The 20,864-nt window shown below is 39.3% G+C and overlaps 2 protein-coding genes across 6 annotated transcripts in view; one reads left to right on the forward strand and one right to left on the reverse strand.

Moving 5' to 3' along the window:
* CENPL (centromere protein L) lies at window positions 1–20,858 on the reverse strand. Of its 4 annotated transcripts, none has more exons than XM_074222060.1 (6): window positions 20,720–20,858; window positions 19,290–19,378; window positions 17,717–17,892; window positions 13,017–13,268; window positions 8,942–9,484; window positions 1–2,695 (listed from the first exon to the last, which is right to left on the reverse strand). In XM_074222060.1, the coding sequence occupies exons 3-6, from the start codon at window positions 17,888–17,890 to the stop codon at window positions 2,624–2,626; spliced, it is 1,041 nt and encodes a 346-aa protein (XP_074078161.1). In that variant the 5' UTR covers window positions 17,891–17,892; window positions 19,290–19,378; window positions 20,720–20,858; the 3' UTR covers window positions 1–2,623. The 4 variants fall into 4 exon arrangements, with proteins under 4 accessions (XP_074078161.1, XP_074078159.1, XP_074078162.1 ...); XM_074222058.1 differs by having other exon boundaries at window positions 20,273–20,858; XM_074222061.1 differs by lacking the exon at window positions 19,290–19,378 and having other exon boundaries at window positions 20,273–20,858.
* The window catches only part of DARS2 (aspartyl-tRNA synthetase 2, mitochondrial), a 29,403-nt gene continuing 29,096 nt past the window's right edge, over window positions 20,558–20,864 (forward strand). For both annotated transcript variants that reach the window (XR_012475602.1, XM_074222056.1), the window contains exon 1: window positions 20,558–20,823. Coding sequence is in view for 1 of the 2 variants with exons in the window: in XM_074222056.1 (XP_074078157.1) it covers window positions 20,573–20,823 (251 nt within the window). In the remaining variant the exon portion in view is untranslated. The remainder of the gene's footprint in view (window positions 20,824–20,864) is intronic.

Consider the following 20,864-nt stretch of genomic DNA (forward strand, 5'->3'; position numbering starts at 1 on the left):
TCAAAAAAAAATTCCATCATTCTTTTATCACTCCTAATATTAGTTAGGCTGGCCTCAGTGAAGAGCCATATATACTCTGTCAGAGGGGCTTTGTCAAAAAACAGAAGCCTATAAAGTCTTTTTTTCAGCTTAGTGAGAATCACTAGAGCTGGCTTGGAGAACTAAGGATCACCTTCATCCCACAACGAGGCATCAGAATACGGCTTTAGGCCTCCATAAATATAACGTGAAAGCCTTTAAGTTCCAAAATGGGTGATAGAAGAAAAGCAACCATACAGTGTGGGAGAAAAGGAGGTCTTTTGGAAGACCTGAGTTATATGGATTGGAGCTCACCTACAAAATGAGAATCTCATTCTCTGTCCTGCCTACTTCAGGGGGATAATGAGAGAATCAAATGAGAACATGTGAAAAAAGGAATCCTAAAACACTATAAAAATATAGTATTTTAGTAGTTTCTAAAATGAAGAGAATATTAGTGCCCCAAGAAGTTTGCAAAAGCATCATGAAACAGATGTGACTTGAGCTGAACCTTAAAGAATAAATAGGGGCAGCTAGGTGGCATAGTGGATAAAGCACCAGCCCTGGAGTCAGGAGTACCTGGGTTCAAATCTCCTCTCAGACACTTAATAATTACCTAGCTGTGGCCTTGGGTAAGCCACTTAACCCCGCTTACCTTGCAAAAACCTTAAAAAAAAATAAATAAATAGATAGAAAACATTCTGAACAAGAAAGAGCACCCTAGAACAATGGGAGAGAAATGAGATCAAGTGAGGTGAGAAGTTTTTATCCTCAAGAGAGGATAAAATAATTTTTTTCTCATTATTTTTGTTCTAACAGAAGACAAATTGGTTTCTTAATTTGTTTATTCCTTAATTCACTTAAGCCTATTAAGTGCCTATCTGGAAGGTACTAAGCCCAAAAGATATAAAATGAAGAGTAAATGACAATTTACAATGTCAAGGGATAGTATAAATTAGAAAATAATTCATACATTTCCTTAAAACTATCCCACAAGAGAAGCATGTGTAAATGCCAGTTAAAGGGGACAGACCAAGATTAGGGCACTGGATTTGGTACCAGAATTGTCCTTTATCTTTTTTGTTCAAGACTGACCCCTTTATCATTTGACCTCTTTCCAATCTTTAGAGAATTAATCCTATCAAGGTTATAATGTGAAGATAATCTTGTGCAATATATTCACAAGCACTTATAAAAAAAAATCAAGCTTTTTCTTCTACAGGATCAGGCATATTCAAAGGAACAACCATCCTTTAACTAGTAGGGCCTCCCAACTAATAAATAAAAAAGCTCTTCTTGGGGACGGTAAGGTGGCACAGTGATAGAGCATCAGCCCTGGATTCAGGCGGACATGAGTTCAAATCCGGCCTCAGACACTTAATAATTACCTAGCTGTGTGGCCTTGGGCAAGCCACTTAACCCCACTGCCTTGTAAAAACCGAAAAAAAACCCCAACAAGAAAAAGTTCTTCTAGAAGTATGTTGAAGCAAATCTAGCTAAGTATCACTGAGCACCAATCTCCTCCTCTGTAAAAGGAGTTGGATGAGTGATTTCTAATGTCTTAGAGATGCAGAATGGTACAGAAGAAAAAGAAACCTAGGTCTTTAGTCAGAGGGTATACATTTTCATCCTAAATTAAAAATTCTATCATTTCATAAAACTAGGCTTGAAGTAAATGATCTCAATAAGGAGGTAACCTTTCTACTTCCTACAAACAATAAGATTTAGAGCTAAAAGGATCTTTTAGATTACCAATGGAAAGTGGAAGGAAATTAGCATTTATGTAGGGCCTATATAGTGCCGTGCCCTACAGTAAGCACTCTACAAATAGTACCTACCTTTTACAGATAAAGAACTGAGGCTTACAAAAGAAAAGCAATTAGTGCAGGCTCACAGGTATGAAATAATAAAATCTGAACAACACAGGTCTTCTGAATCTAAATCCAATATGTCTATGCTATCTCTCTCCTGATATAACAATCAAAACCTTAAAGGAAAAGAGACCTACTATTTGAAAATCAAACACTTTGTCATATTAAAATATGCAAGTTTAATTTAACAGTGCAAAATAATATCATTACAAAATAAAAGCAGATTAGCAGCTCAAGTTTTGCACATTAATCCATCCCCTTCCTGCTCTTCCTCTGCAAATATTTTTGATGTACTTCAGGAAAATGAATTAGAATGTCTAGGAAAAGTTTTTTAATGGACAAAACCAATTAGATAAGTCTGAGATGACAATTGAGCTTAGGCTTTCATAGGTCATTAAGAAAGACTTGTTTTTAGTTTCTCATACCAATTTCAAGAGGACTTCACATGAAATAAAAAAGAGTGATGTACAATGAAAATCGCAGTCTCCAGCAATACCAGAAGCTGCCACCAAGGGCCTGTAGTAGCCATTGATACTTTCTCCATTCTTCTGGCTCCTTGTTAGACATCCCCCCCTAAGACCACTCCTCAGGCATGTGACGAACAGGACAAGACACAGCCACTTGAGATGGCAGCACAGCTCCCATGCCTGACTGGTGCCAAGCCTGCGCCAGCCACACAGTTCATTGGTTAATATGGCGTATAATCAATCCACAAGGTCTAATTTCACATAAAGTTACTCAATTTGAAAAATCGCCAGTTCTGTTAGAAATGCCAATACTCCAATCAGATAATTGCTACAAAAAATCTGCAAGAGAAAGAAATGTTTGAGGTTAGAGAAATATGTCGAAAAGCAGTTTATTTGAATTGCAATTCTAATACCAATTTTACATCACATTAATTGCTAGAATGTTATTTCTAAACAAACTGGAACTAAATATTAACTTTTATAATTTTTTCCTACTGCCAAACATTCCATTTTATGTGAAATCGTGGGAAAATCCTTTTTCCTCTATAAAGCATGTGTGTGTGTGTATGTGCGTGCACGCATGCACACACACACACACACACACACACACACACATATACATGCACGTACTTGTGTAAAGCTATCCTGAAAGAAAAAGGAGGAGGATCAATGAAGGGATAGGACCCTGGCTACAAGTGAAAGGGGAGGAGCTATTGTCAACGTTTCAATGTCAACATGGTAGAAGTTAACCAAAGCAGAAGCCCAAAGATCTGTATTAGCCTGTTCCAAGTCTTTGATAATAACATGGATAAAAGCATAAATGGAATATTCATCAAATCTACCAATACCACAAAGCTAGAAGGGACAGGTAACAATGAATGACAGATTCAGGATACAAAAATATCTCAAAGGCTACATAGAGCACTAAATCTGATGAAACTAAACAAAAATAAATGTAAATTGTTACATTTGTATACAAAAAATCAATTTCACAAGAACAAGATGACTAAATAATAGTTTGTATAAAAAAATCTGATGATCTTAATAGCACACATTTCTTTTTTGTTTGTTTGGGGTTTTTTTTAGTTTTTGCAAGGCAATGGGGTTAAGTGGCTTGCCCACGGCCACACGGCTACGTAATTATTAAGTTTCTCAGGCTGGATTTGAACTCGGGTACTCCTGACTCCAAGGCCGGTGCTCTATCCACTGCGCCACCTAGCTGCCCCAGCACACAACATTTCTGATGTGAAAACCAAAAAAGCTAAATCCATGTGGTAACAGGAGAGGCCTAACTTAAAGAGCCTGAGGTGATTTCCTCACACAAGATGTCATAGAAGCAGGAAGGTTAAAATCAGAGATCTACCAAGGAAAAGGTCTACAGTAAAAGGGAATTAAAGAGGTATAGGCCATTTTGGAAGCGGCAGTAAGTTTCTTGGCTTTGTTGACTGTTACCCATTCACTTATCAAATAGAGAGAGCATCATGAAGAAGGGAAATCAGATTCTGAAGAAGAATGAACTGTAGCAAATGATAAAGGAATTCCTCATACAACTAAGATTTTTTGAAACAGTTACAAAAGATGAAAGTAGCTGAGGAAGAATGCAGAAGAGCAATACTTTCATACATTACAATTCTAATACCAATTTGACATCACATTAATTGCTAGAATGTTATCATTTCTAAACAAACTAGAGCTAAATATTACTTTTCATACTGCAAAACAGTTCCCTCAAAATGACTTGAGGCAGGTGGTAAATACAATGTAAAACTGGTTTCTTAAAAAAAACCAGATCCAAAGCAAGAGAAAAATCTAAGCAAGAAAAACACTTCTCAGTAGGGATGGTATGATACGAATGCACATTAGAGAAATGACAGAACTACTTAACCCTTACTTTGCTCCTTCCTTTCTCCTACTAGAAAAGATAAAACAGAAATGTTGAAGACAGAGTTGAGTGTGGGAGGTGGGAGGGTGGGAGAACCTAAATAACATATAGGACTAATGATGAATCCTAACTCTCCTCTTTGGAGGACAGTGATGGGCTACAGATACAGAGCAAAACAGATGCTGTTCTACATGGTCAGCATGGTGGTTTGTTTTGCTTAACTGCATTCCTTTTTTACCAGAGGATCTATCAGAATAAGAAGGATGTACTTAGAAAATGACAGTATTGTGATTAAAGCATTAATAAAGCATATAAATAAACAAGAAAACTGTCTACCTAACCTCAACAAACTCAAACCATCAGGCCCAGAAAATCTAGTCATCAAATCATGCTTTAGGGATGAGAGGAACCTTAGAAGTCATCTAATCCAAACCCCTCATTTAATAGAAAAGAAAACTGAGACCCAAATAGACTGGGTGATATGCCATCCGACTCTGGTCCTCTGACAACAGACCCAGGATGCTTTCTACTCAACTATATTGCTCGGAGAGATGAAAGTACTTGTACATTTGGTTAGAGATGCAACAGGATATAAATGGAAATAGCACAGGAACCTCATCGCTGATCCATTACTAGTGGCATCACAAGCAAGTAACTAAACAGTTCTGAGTCTTAAGGCGCTCATCTATAAAATGGAGAGAATAGCTCAAGTACCAGCCTCTCACAGGGTTATAAGGTCTCTTTGAGACTAAACTATGATCACACAAGATTATTAATGCAGATTAAGCTTTTTTTTCCCTTAAAGCAACAACACACTAAGACTTTGGAACAGTGTATATGTGTGTGTATAGTGGAACAAGTGCCATATTTAAAATAAGAGGACCTGGGTTTGATCATGGCTCTGCCACTTACAGTCTGCATGACCTCAGATAAGTGATTTAAACATCTCTGGGTCTCCCTCACCAGTAATATAAAGGGGCTGAGCTTCTCTGCTCTAAATCTATAATTCTATTATCTTTATCATCATCACAATCATAAGATTATTGAACCTGTGTCAGTGTTAACAGATGATGGAAAATTGGAAATATCTCACAAGACTGAAGAAGAGGCAATGTCCCAATTACCAAAACAAGTAAAAAGCATAGAATCTGCAAAGAGTAGACCCACGAATTTGATTTTATTCCTGGAAAATTATAGACTCTTGTCTTTGTTTCACCAGTATCTAACACACACAGTAGAAAACTAATAATGGTTATTGGCTGAAATACCTTCTGTAGACTGATATATAATCAGCATTTTAAAAGGGAAGTATTGTACTCTAAGAGGCAACGGCTTCATTAAATACTATAGGGTTTCCCCTAGACCTCATATCTTGACAGAATGGCAGTTAGTAGTAATAGCTAACATGTCTAGAAGTTATTATATCACCATTTTACATATGAGGAATCTGAGTCAGAGAAGTTAAGTGGTTTGCCCAGAGTTACAGAGTTCTGAGGCAGGATTCAAACTAAGGTCTTGCTATTGCTACCCAGCTGCCTCAGCAGGGGAATTCTGTAGATGCAATTAATATATACTATATTTCAGCAAAATAGTTACCAGTCTATCCTGTTTTCCCTGTGTAACAAATATGGGTTAGATTAGAGGTTTTCAATATTGTGGGCCATGTATGCCCCCCCGCCCCGATACTGCTGAGTTCTGATGAGAGATGCACAAATGATAAATAAGCATTCTTCCCTCTACAGTCTGCCAAAAGGAAATTCGTGGTTGCCTAGTCCCTAAAGGATAGCGCCTGAGACCCTCCTCAGCTGAGCTCCAGTTCAAGTTGTAGACTCATTCCCTATTACTTCCCATCTACACACTCAACGATCAACCTAGCAGTTGGTCAACTTGCTGATCTCTGAACTCAAAGGCAAACCCTCCTCACTGAACCTCTTAGAATGCTTGAGTATCATTCAAAGCAAGGCTCATCTCAAATACAAACTTCTACAAGGAAGTCTTGCTTGGTCCTTCTAATTGTCAGTGCTTTATCATTCCTCAAATCTTTCTTCTTATTTTCATATCCCCTAGAAGGCTGTAAGCTACTTGAGGGCAGAAATGACTTTTCATTGTTTAGTTTCTTTCAGCCTCATTTTCCTCATCTGTAAAATGGGAATAAAAACAATACCACCTGCCTCACAGAATCCTTGTTATAAAGGTAAAAGGAGATGGATGAAAAACACTTCACAAACCTTAAAACATAATATAAATGCTATTTTATAATGATGAGGATGGCAATTGTTTTTGCTTTGCAAAAAGAAGGCACAAAAAAGGTTGTTGAACTATATTTCATATATGTTGAACATATATTTCATAAATACATTATTAATTTTCAAATGAAGATAGTTATTGATAAATTTAAAACATTATTGAATTTATATTTTCTTAATGGATATTAACAACACAACTGCTGTCACATGTGTCATTTAAATATGTTTATGGTCAATAAGACTTGGAACCACTGGGCTTTTTAAATATTTGTATATTCTGAGGGAATCTAAATGAGTTACATACCTATACCCAAACAGTAGTCATTAATAGGACATTTTTCAACTTGGAAGGAGATCATGATGAGGTCATGCCACTTTTTCTAAGGCCTTTTCCTATTTGGCACTTTTCAATGATTTAATAGAATGCTCAATAAATCTGCCCTTGACAGGAAGTTGAGAATAAGAATTAAAATGGTGGAAGGCAAAGGCTCTAAAAAGAACAAAAGATGAACCAAATCCAAGATGACACCTAATAGGAGTAAATGAGTTCAAAAAATCATCCTTATAAAATATGTAAGAAAGGCATGGCTAGACATCAGTTCTGAAAAAGAGCTCAAGATTTTCATGAAGACTAAAATAGCTTGACTTAGGGCCAAAAATGTTGAGATTCTAAGTTATATTAAGAGAAAAGTACTAGAGACTTTTAGTGGAGAGATACAGAAAGGCTTCCTCTTCAATTTACACTACATGGTCACTTCAGTTGCTCACATATCTAAGATTCTGTGATAATTTAAAATTAATGGTATTTAGTGTTAGAATGGTGTTAGAAAGTTTCTATTGTAGATTAATTTTGGGGGGGTCAAATTCTTTTTAAATCCACAGAAACACCTCCTCTCCATAAATCATTTACAAGAAACTTCAACACTCAAGAACTCTAGGATCAGGTGTGGTAGCCAAGATCTATTATTCTCCTAAGGTGCAGTAGGACTACTGCAATCACATGTCCACACTAAATCCAACCGTAAGAGTATAGTGGGCCCCCAGGAACAAAGGGCCTCCAAAGGTAAGAGAGAAGATGCAGACTCGGAGTCAGGAAGACCTGACTCAAATCTGGCCTTAGAAACTTACTAGCTGTAGGACCCTGGGCCAGTTATTTAAATCCTGACTGCCTGAGCTTCCTCATCTGTAAAATGAGGATCATAATAGCATCTCCCTCACAATCTCCCCACTGTGGTGAGAAAAAAAATGAAGTATTTATACAGCACTTTGCAAACCATAAAGCACTATATAAAAGCTAGCTATTCTTAAAGTAGAAACAATGTCTAAATGGCATTTGAATAAATATTTTCTTCTCCTGGATGATATGAATTTCAGCATTTTGGACCTGACTTACCTTTTTTACTTGTCCTAAGTCTTTTTTCATAAAGGACCATAGAAACATAAAATCATGGGACTGACCACTGGCAAGCATTTTTGGGATTATCTAGTCTTAACCTACAGTCTATGAACTTGTGCTTTTCTTCTAAAACTTTTTTAGCTATTTCAATAGAATTGGTCTCCTTTGAAATCTCATACATTTTATTTTAAACATTTACAAACTTTATTTTGAAAAGAAGCCTACAGGCTCCAAATTACCAAAAAAAGCAAGAAGCCCTTCTCTAAGTCCAAACCTCTCATTTAATAAAAGGCAAACCCAAGGCCCTATTCATGTGAAATGGCTTGCCCAAAACCAGAGAGCTACAGTGTCAATCCAGGATTTCTAGCTCCTTTGCCCAGTGTATTGCTTTATTTGGAAGGAAATGCAAGTTCAGACAGCTTAAATGATCTGTACATAGGCAGCTGGATGGCACCAGGGACAGAGAGAAATCAGAAGCAGCCTCAGACGCTCCCTAGCCATGTGATCCTGGACAAGTCATATAAACTATCTCATTCTCAATTTCCTCAAGTGAGAGCACCTTTTCCATAGGATTGTTGTGAAAATAATTGAATGAGATAATATATGTAAAACACTGTAGACATTAAAGCAGCATAAAAAGTAATTGGGAAAACTAGGAGTCAAGCAAAATTTATCAATGAACTAAAAGTGTATTAAGTAAATGGTATATTGAAGTCTCTCTCTTTTTTTTTTTTAAGGTTTTTGCAAAGCAAACAGGGTTAAGTGGCTTGCCCAAGGCCACACAGCTAAGTCATTATTAAGTTTCTGAGACCGGATTTGAACCCAGGTACTCCTGACTCCAGGGCCAGTGCTTTATCCACTACGCCACCTAGCCGTCCCAGCTGTTCTCTTTTTACGTAAATTTACCTAAAAATAAATTATACCAATTATCTCATACTTACAACGCTTAAATGATTTTTTTCACTTTCTTCATTGTTAATTGGAAAAATCTAATTTTTACTTATTTTATAAACTGTCATAAAGCAAAACTAATCAATTCTAGTTTAACTGCTTAAACTAACCTTTAATTTCCCATCAGTATGTGCAGAGGCTACAGATGTTGACACATACACCAATCTTGTAGCTGACAAATTGATTTTGAAATGTCTGTGAAAATGTGAACAGAGGCAGTCAATAAATAGGTCAACTTCCTCCTGGGTTATCTCCTCAGGTGTTTGGTGGACACTGTCCCACAAAGCTTTTGCATCTTCAGGATTTATTGCATAAGAAATGTCCAAGTTCTGAGGGCTACAGGGTACAGACCAAAGCAATTCCATAGCAGCCCCATAACATTCCAGATTACATGAAGTCCACATGGCAGCCATCCAGGAAAGATTGAATGCACTGATTGTTAATCGAGTGAAGCGACAGTCAAAGGTTTTCTGAAACCAAGTCCCAATTAAGGCCGTATTTGACTCTGCCCCATTTGCAAGGAACAAAGGTAGACAGGTAAAATCATCTGGCACATTTTCCAGAAGACTGTCTCCATACACACAGCAAAACCAACCTGTCCATACCACTTTATCTTCTGCATTCTTTGATGACAGTTGGGATTTGGATACAATCTGCAAGAGAAAAAAAATATATAAACATAAGTTCAACTACCTATTTACAAATTTCTGTTTCTCTTAACTTCCTTTTATTATAACTGAAATAGTCCATTAGGAATTGAAGAAATGTCTTTTTCAATTAACAGCTTTTAAAACTTATTTTTTCTTAATTTTTTAAAAAGTAGATTTTACTGACATCTTTTGTTTGATTACATCACCCAAATTTCTTCACATATTCCTCCCTTCTCCCTTTCCAAAGATCCATCTCCTGACACAAAGAAATTTTCTGATTAAAGTTTGAGAAATCTAGTCTTCCTCCAAATATAAAATATAAAACCAATAAAAGCTGTGGGTGCTGGAGCCTAGTGTGGAGGATATTAATATGTAGAGACACAGGATCAAAGAACTAGAACTAGAAGGAGCCTTGGCGGCTCTCTGGTTTAGCACCTTCCTTAATCTACAAATGAGGACTCAGATGCAGAAAGGTTTAAGCGACTGTCCCAATGAGGAAGTGGATAGGGCAGAATTTGAACCCGGGTACTCTCACTCCAAAGTTAGTCCTTTCTCCACTGCTCCATGCTACTGAAGGTGATCTGGGAGGGTCACAGCACAGGTTGATTTCAAGAGAACCTTTAGGGCAGGAGCTACATCCATGGGTTTCAAAGGGACTATAAATGGGGAGGAAATTACAACTTTACCTTTAATCAAAAAGATGTGACTAAATTTTAGGTTCTCAATTGTGTCACATGTAAAATCTAACATATTAATATTGTGAGAAATAAACTAGAAAAGAATTAAGTTAATATTTAGTACTGTAATATTTATATGGGCAAACAATACAGATAACACAATTATATACATATTTATTTGGTTACTATGTTCTAAAAGTAAAGATTTCAAAAGCTCTTTAGCTATTCTATATCAATCTTCAAGAAAAATAGCAAAAACACCACTCTGCTTATTATTGAGAAATATAATAAAGGTGATTCAGGAAAGTAGTATGGACAGATTACAAAAAGCTAAGGATTTGAGGGAGTGGTGGGAAAGTGGAACAAGGAGGGCAGGCAACCCTTTCAAGAAGTCTGTTTTGTGTATTGACATAACAGGTCCCTCATTTTCTCTCTAAGGGCATCTTCACCTACTCTGCATCTATTTTGTAGATCCTTTGCTTGCATACATGCTGAGTTCTCCATTAAAATGGAAGCCTTAAAGAGCAAGGGCTATTGTTGCTTTTCCTTTGTACCCCAACACTTCACTGTCTACACATACTGAGTAATTAATAAATGCCTGCTGACTGAAATGGAACTTATCTGCAAGTATCTGAACAGGTATTATGTGGAAGAGACATTAGACTAGTTCTGCTCATCCAAGAAAGGCAAAACTTGGAAATTGCAGAAAGGTCAGTGTGAAGAGGAATTTCTTAACAACTGTAGCTTCCAAAAATAGAATGGGGTCTCTTTTTTGGGGGGGGGGGGGTGTGATGGATTCTTTCTCCTAAAGATTCTGGTTCAGGAATGATTTAAATTAAATGGCCCCTGAAGTCCCCTCCATCTCTGAGATTTATAATTCAGACTTCATGATGTGGATCCTAGTCTGACAATCAGAGATCCAGCTTGGCATTCAGGCTGCTGACTCCTAGCCATAACTGAGGCAAGTCAATCATAGAGATATATACATTAAGGAGTCTCTGATTCTAAGTTTTATCAACCATAAAATTTCTCAAATTAGTATTACAAGAAATATATTGGGATGGCTAGGTGGCATAGTGAATAAAGCACCGGCCCTGGAGTCAGGAGTATCTGGGTTCAAATCCAGTGTCTCAGACACTTACTAATTGCCTAGCTGTGTGGCCTTGGGCAAACCACTTAACCCCATTTGCCTTGCAAAAACCTAAAAAAAAAAAATATATTGCAAACAACTTCCAAATCATAAATGGTGAGTGCCCCATAAGATTCAATGACCGTGAAGGATATGCAAAGGCAATTTACAAATGAGGAGATCAAAGCAATCCACAGTCATATGAAAAATTGCTCTAAATTTCTAAATTATTACTTGTTAGAGAAATGCAAATTAAAGTTTCTCTGAGGTACCACCTCAAACCTCTCAGACTGGCCAATATGACCAGAAAGGATACTGATCATTGTTGGAAGGGTTGTGGGAAATGTGGGAAACTATTACACCATGATGGAGCTGCAAACTCATCCAACCTTTCTGGAGAGAAATTTGGAACTACGCCCAAAGGGCAACAAAAATGTTCATATCCTTTGATCTAGCAATACCACTACTGGGTCTATACCCTGAAGAGATGATGAAAAAGGGTAAAAACATCACTTGTACAAAAATATTCATAGCAGCCCTGTTTGTGGTGGCAAAGAATTGGAAATCAAGTAAAAGTCCTTCAATTAGGGAATGGCTTAGCAAACTGTGGTATACGTATGTCATGGAACACTATTGTTCTATTAGAAACTAGGAGGGATGGGAATTCAGGGAATCTTGGAGGATTTGCATCAACCAATGCTGAGTGAGATGAACAGAACCAGAACAACACTATACACACCAACAGCAACATGGGGGCAATGATCAACCTTGATGGACTCACTCATGCCATCAGTGCAACAATCAGGGTCAATTTGGGGCTGTCTACAATGGAGAACACCATCTGTATCCAGAGAAAGAACTGTGGAGTTTGAACAAAGACCAAGGACTATTACCTTTAATTTAGGAAAAAAAAAACTGATATCTTATTGTCTGATCTCACTATCTCTTATACTTTATGTTTCTTCCTTAAGGATATGATTTCTCTCTCATCACATTCAATTTGGATCAATGTATAACATGGAAACAATGTAAAGACTGACAAATTGCCTTCTGTGGGAGGTGGGGGGAGGGAAGTAAAATCAGGGGAAAAATTGTAAAACTCAAAAATAAATGAAATCTTTAAAAAAAAAAAAGATTTAATGACCGTGAAACTGAATTTAACTCAAATACTACCTCAGTGACATGCATAATAGTCATCATTGTTTTATGTATTATTGTGGAGAGCATTAAAATGTGCAAATGAAGTAATAGTCTATATTATATCAAAAGTTTCATACTTTTTCTTAAACCAATTCTTTTGATCAACCATTCTGAGCCCTCCCAACATAAGATTAATATGGACTGACTTTAATATTTTTCTGATCACCATGTGATGAAGCCACTTAAGTAAACAATATTAAACTGGAAGGTATATCAGCAGAAATGAAACTGAATAAAGAACAAAAAAGGTATACAGGGATATAAGTAGACTGAATTTGTCAAAATAAAAATAGCAAATTTTTGTAAATTACTAGATTAAGAAAAACAGGAAATGGGTAATAAAATCATACATCTAAAGTTTGAATGCATACAACTAAAAATTTCAAAATTAAGTAGAAAATTAGAATCACTCAGCTACCTATCCTTTCTATTCAGACATTAGTAAACTATATGGACACACACAGACACACCACACACCACTACACATACTCACATACACACAAAAAGTATCTGTAAATATGTCTCAGACCTGTACAAGAAATGCTACAGGATCCCGGTGTGTTCCTTTCATTCCTGAGAGAGTGGAGAAAATCACTTTGAAATTACAATTCTCTCCTGTTTCCATAGCCAGTCCTTTTTGCTTTTCAGCAGCAAGAAAGGAATTCAGAAGTGTTGAATACCTTTTAAGATTAGTGTAGGAAAACTTATACAAGGGAGTCAGCGTATATAAGGTCCACTGTTTATGCAGAAGAAAAGCAATCTTTTGTGGGTCAATGTTTTCCTAAAAACAAGAGAGACATTATGTTTTTAAGAATATAGTAGAAATTTGATATTAGTTAATGTTTAAGATTTTATGTATTCTACTCCAAGGATAATTAACTTATGTTTTCTGAAAAGTATTGATGGCAATTTATTCCTCCCTACCATAAGATAGCTCTTTTCTCAATTCTCATTTTCCTTTTTGTTTTTTTCTTTTTTTGCAAGGAAATGGGATTAAGTGGCTTGCCCAAAGCCATACAAGCTAGGTAATTATTAAGTTTCTGAGGCCAAATTTGAACCCAGGTCCTCCTGACTCCAGGGCTGATGCTCTATCCACTGCACCACCTAACTGCCCCTCATTTTCCTTTCTTTTACCATTCCCACTCTACCCTATTTCCCCTAGAAGTACATAGTGGATGCTCAAACAGAATTGTATTCTTCTCTGCTTATACAGCTCTATCACTAACACTCACAAGTCCAACTTAGTATTTATAATGCTAAATTCTAACTGTACTTACAGAAATTTAATCAAAAAGATGTTTGTGACAAAATTCTTGATTCTCAATTGTGTCACATGTAAAATCTAACATATTACTATTGTGAGAAATAAACTGGAAAATAACTTTAAATTAATATTTAGTATTATAATATTTATATGGGCAAACAATACAGATAACATAACTATATACATATTTACTTGGTTTCTTTGTTTTAAAAGTGAAGATTTCAAAAGCTCTTTAGCTATACTATCTTTATCAATCTTCAAGAAAAATAGCAAAAAAAATCACTCCTGCTTTATATTGAGAAATATAATAAAGATGACAGGATTATGAACAGATTACAAAAAGCTAAGGATTGAGGGAGTGGCAGGGAAGTTGGAACAAGGGGGGCAGGCAACCCTTTTTAAGAAGTCTGGTGATACATTATACACCCTAACAGCAACATGGGGGTGATGATCAATCTTAATGGATTTGCTCATTCCATCAGTGCAATAATCAAGGACAATTTTAGGGAATCCGCAGCAGAGAATACCATCTGTTTCCAAAGAAAGAACTGTGGAGGTTAAACAAAGACCATTACCTTCAATTTGAAAAAAAAAAATTATCTTATGTACTACATAATTTTGCTATTTAATATTTCATTTCTTCCTCAAGGATATGATTTTTCTTTCAACACATTCAATTCTGATCAATGTATAGCATGGAAACAATGTAAAGATTATTAGACTGCCTTCTGTGAGACAGGGGAAAAATTGTAAGATTCAAAACCTTACCAAAAAAATGATAGGTGGAAAGATAGGTGATGAAAACAAGTGAAGTAAGAGGATGGATGCTGGATGGAACAGAAGGGTTGAGGAAATGCCTCGGATGGTGTGCTGAGGTGCCTCAGAGGCCAATTCTGAGGCCAAGAGACTCACGCAGCTTCCTGTTTCCTTAACAAATCAGGCCAGAGTAGGGTTTTGGAAAAGGCAAGTGAAAAGGATGCCTTGCCCAGCATACCCCTCACTATAATAAACATAATGGTGCAACGGTTGCTTGGTGTGGCCCTCTTTAATATGAAGGACAATTAGTAGTAGTAGTACAGTTACTAAATGTTTCCTACTTTTTGATCATTGCTTTTTGATTCCATTACCAGGACTTAAAGTACTTTGTAAACTTTAAACACAAAAAATAAGTGTGCCTTGCTCCATTTATACAGGAAAAATGCTTTTTGCATCTTACAAGTAATTCAGTATGGAATTAAAAGATTGGTGGCTGATTTGTGTGGGGACTGAATTGAAGAAACCACTTAAAATGGCTTAATAAAGTGAGTTTGCACTTTAGAGAAGGGAACTGGCTTCCTGCTATCTTTAGTTTATCAAAATGGGAATAAAAATTTTTTATTTTGTCATTCACATCTACCTTTGCTTTACCTAGATATCAAACACAAGAACTGAGGATCTCAGGCTTGATGTTTCCACATCAGTATGAAAAACTATACCCCACCCCACCCAGCTCATCCCTCTGAAATTCTGTTCTCCCAATTAGCCTTTTGTGTCCAAGACAACCAAGAAATCCATTTAAGTACTTAGATGATCTTACACACAGATAACTAAAGACAAGAGGAACAAGACAGCTATCTTCAAGAAAGTGAAGGGCTATCACAAGAAAAAGAAACTTGACTTGTTCTGCTTGGTCCCAGATTACAAATTTTGGAGTATGAAGAGTTTTAGAGAGGCAAGTTTAAATTCCTTGTACAGGAAAAACTTCCTAAGAACTAAAACTTCCCAAAAGGGGCATCCTTTGAAATATTTAACTTCTATGAACTGCTCTTCAGCTCCACACAAGAATGGTCATAACTAGGGCGGCTAGGTGACACAGTGGATAAAGCGCCAGCCCTGGAGTCAGGAGTACCTGGGTTCAAATCCAGTTTCAGACACTTAATAATTACCTAGCTGTGTGGCCTTGGGCAAGCCACTTAACCCCATTTGCCTTGCAAAAAAAAAACCTAAAAAAAAAAAAAGAATGGTCATGACTGTGAGCTCAATGTCACCTATTCAATGATCAAGAACTCTGAAAATCCTTTATCTAATCACCATTTGTTTCTCCCTACTCCCTCATCTTAGTCTGCTAAATCTATTTGTTGTTCTCATCATCACTTCCCTTTTTAACTCAGACCATTCATTTGATAAGTTCAACTGTCTGATATCCTCTCCTCAAATCCCTTGTTCCTTTATCCTCAGTAACCACCTTGCTATAAAACTCCACTCTGAGGTTATTCCCACTATCACCTCACTGCCACTTATATAAAGTTGAGCAGAGCTGTAGAAATTCACACTGACATGCTGCCAGGGTTTAAAGTTTTGTTATTTAATTTTAACTGTGTTCTCACTGATACTACCATCTGCCTACAAATCAATATGGCCAAATCTTTCTCATTCTTTAAAAAAAAGAAACTTTATACCCTCCCCCTCCCTCCCATCATCTTATGTTTCTCCTTTTTTTCTCAGATGAGAAGTTATCTACACGAAATGCCTCCATCCATCTCATCTCTCTCACTCACTTTTTACCATCTGCCTTCCAAACTCATTGCTTAATTGACACTGCCCTCTCCAAAGTCACTCATCATCTCCTGATTGTCCAGTTTGATGCCTTTTCTCCATCTTTATCCTTCTGACCTCTCTCAAGTATAAGACACAGTTGACCATCCTCTCCTGCTCTGATCATTTCTTCTCAGTCTTCTTTGCTGGTTCACCTTCCATATTATGCTCCCTGATCTCAAAGCTCTGTCCTGGAATATCTCCTCCTTTCCTCTCCATGCTCTTTGCTGGTGATCTTACTGGCTTATTCTAACTCTACTAATGACTTCCGGATCTTTATTTCCTGCCCTAATCTTCTCCTGAGCCTCAGCAATATAACATCTGATGCCTTTCCCTTCCAATTCATCGCTCTTCTAAGTTTTCTTTTATATTTTCCCCTTCAAGGACACTACCACCCTCCCAGTTATTCAGGTTTGAAACCTCAGCGCCATCCTATACTCCTGCTTCTTTACCAGCACACGTATCCAACCATTGAACTGTCAAATCTTACAGTACATGCTTTACCATATACCTTAAATCTCTTCATTCACATAGTCACTATTCTAATTCAGATCGTTACCTAGACTGCTGCAATATACCTGGTTCCCCACTTCTTCTTGTCTCCTTTCTCTAATCTATCCTCCAACCAGGGGCCAAAGTTGATTTTAAGTGCAAGTCCGTGTATTCCTATTACCTTTTTAATAAGATATAAACTCTTCTGTGTTACTTAAAACCCTTCAAAAGTTGGTTCCAACATACATTTCTATTCTTATGTACAAGGACTCTCCTATTATAATTCAACCAAACTGGCCTCCTCACATGAAACCTCCTCTTCTGCCTCCAGGCCTTTGCCCTGGCTGTTGCCCTGCCTAAATTGCACCCCTTCCTCTTACTTCTTTCCCTTAAAATCCTAAGTTTCTTTCCAGATTCAGTTCAAGAATACCTCTTAGATGAAGTCTTTCCTGATACTCACAGATGCTAGTACCCTCCCGACAAAATCACCTTATAGGCAACACTATTTGTCCATGTGGGCTGACTAGAGCAAAAACTTCCTGCAGGTTCCTGAAAAGGAACAGATTGAGCCAGGCAGGAGGCAGGGTTGGGCCTAAAGCAGAAAGAACCAGCTGAAAAAATAACACTAGGTCCAGAAAATCAGAGGTTCTTCACATGATGACACTACCTCTGAGCTGCTGCAAGTGAATGATTTTATAAACTTTAAAGTACGATACAAATGTGAGCTATTACACTGCTAACAAGAAAGCTAGCCCCAGGTGAGTTATTTTTGTCCACCAAAAGATATGAAATCATCCTTTAATCTCTAAAGAACCACAATGTGCAATAGTTTAAAAGAATCTGAGATACAATAATCATGAATCCCCTGAAGTAAGAATTAAAGATTACATAAAGCTTACCTGCAGTGGTGAGCACTGAGGGATCTTCCTTCGAGATGGTGTCTGACCAAATGGAGTCTGCTTTCTGACTGATGCTAGCTGTCTTTGAAAAGGGCTGGCACTGGAAAAGTAATCTCTAAACCCTGTAGGCACCGCATGTTTTGGAGTGAATGCTGGCACATTTGATGAGTCCATAACTACACACACACACACACAAAAATAAGATTTTAGACAGAGATAGCAATGTATGTTTACAGATTCAACAACTACATCTATATATTATATACATATACATACATATACACATGGTCTACTAGTCATTTCCTATTAGTCACTTAAAATCAGAATCTTGGAGATAAAAGAAAGTCCCTTTACTAACCCCTACTTGAAAAAAGGACAGCTAAGTGGTTTCATGGATAAAGTGTTAGACATGAAGTTAGGAAAACATCTTCCTGAGTTCAAATTTGGCCTCAAATACTTCCTAGCTGTGTGACCTTGGGCAAATCACTTAACCCTTTTTGTTTCAATTTCCTCAACAGCAGAGTGGGCTGGAGAAGGAAATGTCAAGAAAACTCCAAATGGAATCATAAAAACTTGGCCACAACTGAAATATCTGAACAACAACAAATAATGAGTAATGAAACTCTAACATAAACTCCAATATCATGTAATCTAGATAAGATTTCTAGCCAAGGCCATCCAGCTCCCATATACCTACTTTAGCAAAAATCTGAAATTAACATCAAATTGACTTATTAACAAAACCAATGAGAAAATACATAAATTATTCCTTGTCTATACAAGAAGTCAATCAGAAGCCCATACATAAAGGAAACTGGACTACCAGCAAAGCCAGAAACAGCACAGGCAATCTCCAATGTCATCAAGATGGTCAGAAGGAACCAAGAGGCCAACCAGAAAAGCACTTGCACTAATACCTAGCATTCTGGCCCTGAAGTCCCAGAATTTTGTACCTCAAGGAGGGGGGGGGGGGGCAGCATTAATCTAGGCACCTGAAAATCTTCCAGAGCTCAGGTGAAACCAAACAGTGCAACTTCCCCAAAAGCACAGCAGGAGGTCGTGCCCCTCCCCCCAACACAGGCCTTTATTCAGGAACTAAAGCTGCAGAAATTAATAATTCAAAGGAAACAACAGCCAGTATCAAAAGTTATTGTATAGAGAAAAAAGGAACAGTGAGCAACTAACAACTACAAGCAGAGATTCAAAGGAAAAAAATGGTTTTTCATAAGTATCGTGTGAATATCTAGAAGAAATGAGGCTAGAAATTTTTTAAGTGAAATAAAAGTATTGGAGGAAATAATTGAAAAGGGAATTAGTAACTTAGAAGAAAAAGTGGTAAACCACTTATCTAAGAAAATGGAATCCCTAAAGACTAGAATAAACTAGACAGAAAACAATGATTCAGAAGAGAAGTATTAGAAAAAAAAATCTGAAAAAAATAGAAGAAAATGTGAAATGCTGGATATCAAAAACACTTAACTAGGAAAACAAATGAATGCAAGATAATTTAATACTCCCTAAAAGCCATTATTTAAAAAAAAGTTGAAGGATACTGTGTATCAAGAAACCATACCTGAAAATCCAGATGTATTAGAATCAGAGGGCAAAGAAAGGGATAATCTAGTAATCCAGCTCCTGGAAAGTATATATCAGGGAAAGATCCTAGAAATATCAGAGACAAAAATCCAGAGCTTGACTTTCAAAGGAAAAAAAAATACTATGAACATCCAGAAAAAAAGAAGTTAAAAGGGCTACAATGAGAATCACACAAGACTCAGCAGCTTCCACAAGAAATGGGTGGAGACAGGGGAATAAAATAGGGTGAGAAATGGTCAACTGGGGTGTTCAGGAGGACCTGAGTTCAGCCACTTAATGATTACCCAGCCCTGTGACTTCACCCCATGGCCTAAGCAAAAGAAAAAAGCAGAAAGCTGGTAGGCCAGCGTGCCATCGGGTACGGGGAGGAGAGCTCCGGCTGCCAAGGCGGGCTGGCAGGCGAGGCGAGGCCAGACACTGTCCTTGGTGCTAGGGGTACAAAGCCCACGGGGACACATTGTATCAGGCTGGGGAGAGGCCGGCCCGGGAGCTTCCCCGCACGCTCGGTGCGGGCGGTTGGGTGGGAGACGTGCAGCGGGGGGCGCGGGGGGCGCAGGGAGAGGAAAGGTTTGGGAGCCAAGCCCGGGAGGGCGAGCAAGCGGAAGGGACAGAAAGGATGACCCAAGGTGCGGGCGCAAGTCAGGCGAGGGCAACCGGCCGGGGTGCGCGGCCCGGGGCAAGGGGGACCCCAGGAGGAGGCAGATGCCAGCCTGCAGGCCGGGTGCGGAGGGGCCGAGAGTGGGGGGGGGCGGTGGCGTGACGCCGGCCCTGGCATCGCCTCCGGGAGCCCGAGCGGGGACCCCGCGGCGCCGCCCAGCGAGGCGGCGGGCCCGGCCCGGGGCTCAGTCCAGCAGCGCTGCGGGCCGGAGGAGGCAGGACCGCGGCCCGGGCCGGGGCGGCATTCCGGCGGGAGACGGCCCCCCCCCGCCCGCGCCCCCGGGCGCCCTGCCGGCGTCTCACCTCCGACCCGCCGGGGCTGCGCGGCCCCGGCCCCGGCCCCGGCCCCGGCCCCGGCCCCGGCTGTCCCGCCAAGCCCGGCTTCTCAGCCGCGACCCGCCGCCGCGGCTTTCGGCCGAGGCCCCGCCCCAGTTTGAAATTGTTTCCCGACGGGCTGCGCGGCCGGCCCGGGACGGCGACCCCGCCCTCTTCCGCCTTGGGGCGCCCGGCCGGCCGCCATCTTTACTAGGGGCAGAGGCGGAATCAGCGGGAGGAGACGCGCGCTCCGCCCGCTCCAGCTTCTGCTTTCCGCCCGCGACAAACATGGCGGCCGCGGCGTCGCCGACGCTCGAGGGAGCCCGCGGGGCGCCTGTGCACGCATGCGCCGGGGCTCCGCTGGGCCGGCTCGGAGGGGCGGAAGGCGCCGGCGGCTCGGCTCTGCTTCCCTCTGCTACCGGTTATCTATGTGACCTTGGACGAGTCGAGCGCCCCCCCCTGCGTCCTCTCGAGCCAAACGAGCCGAGGGGCCCGGGGCCTCGGCCTCCTGCAGCTGCCCGGCTCAGCCAGCCTGCACCGTAAGCTCCCGGGACCCCGCATCTCCCCGCCTGCTGGGGAG

Source organism: Macrotis lagotis, chromosome 2, assembly GCF_037893015.1.
Source record: "Macrotis lagotis isolate mMagLag1 chromosome 2, bilby.v1.9.chrom.fasta, whole genome shotgun sequence".
NCBI lineage: Eukaryota > Metazoa > Chordata > Mammalia > Peramelemorphia > Peramelidae > Macrotis > Macrotis lagotis.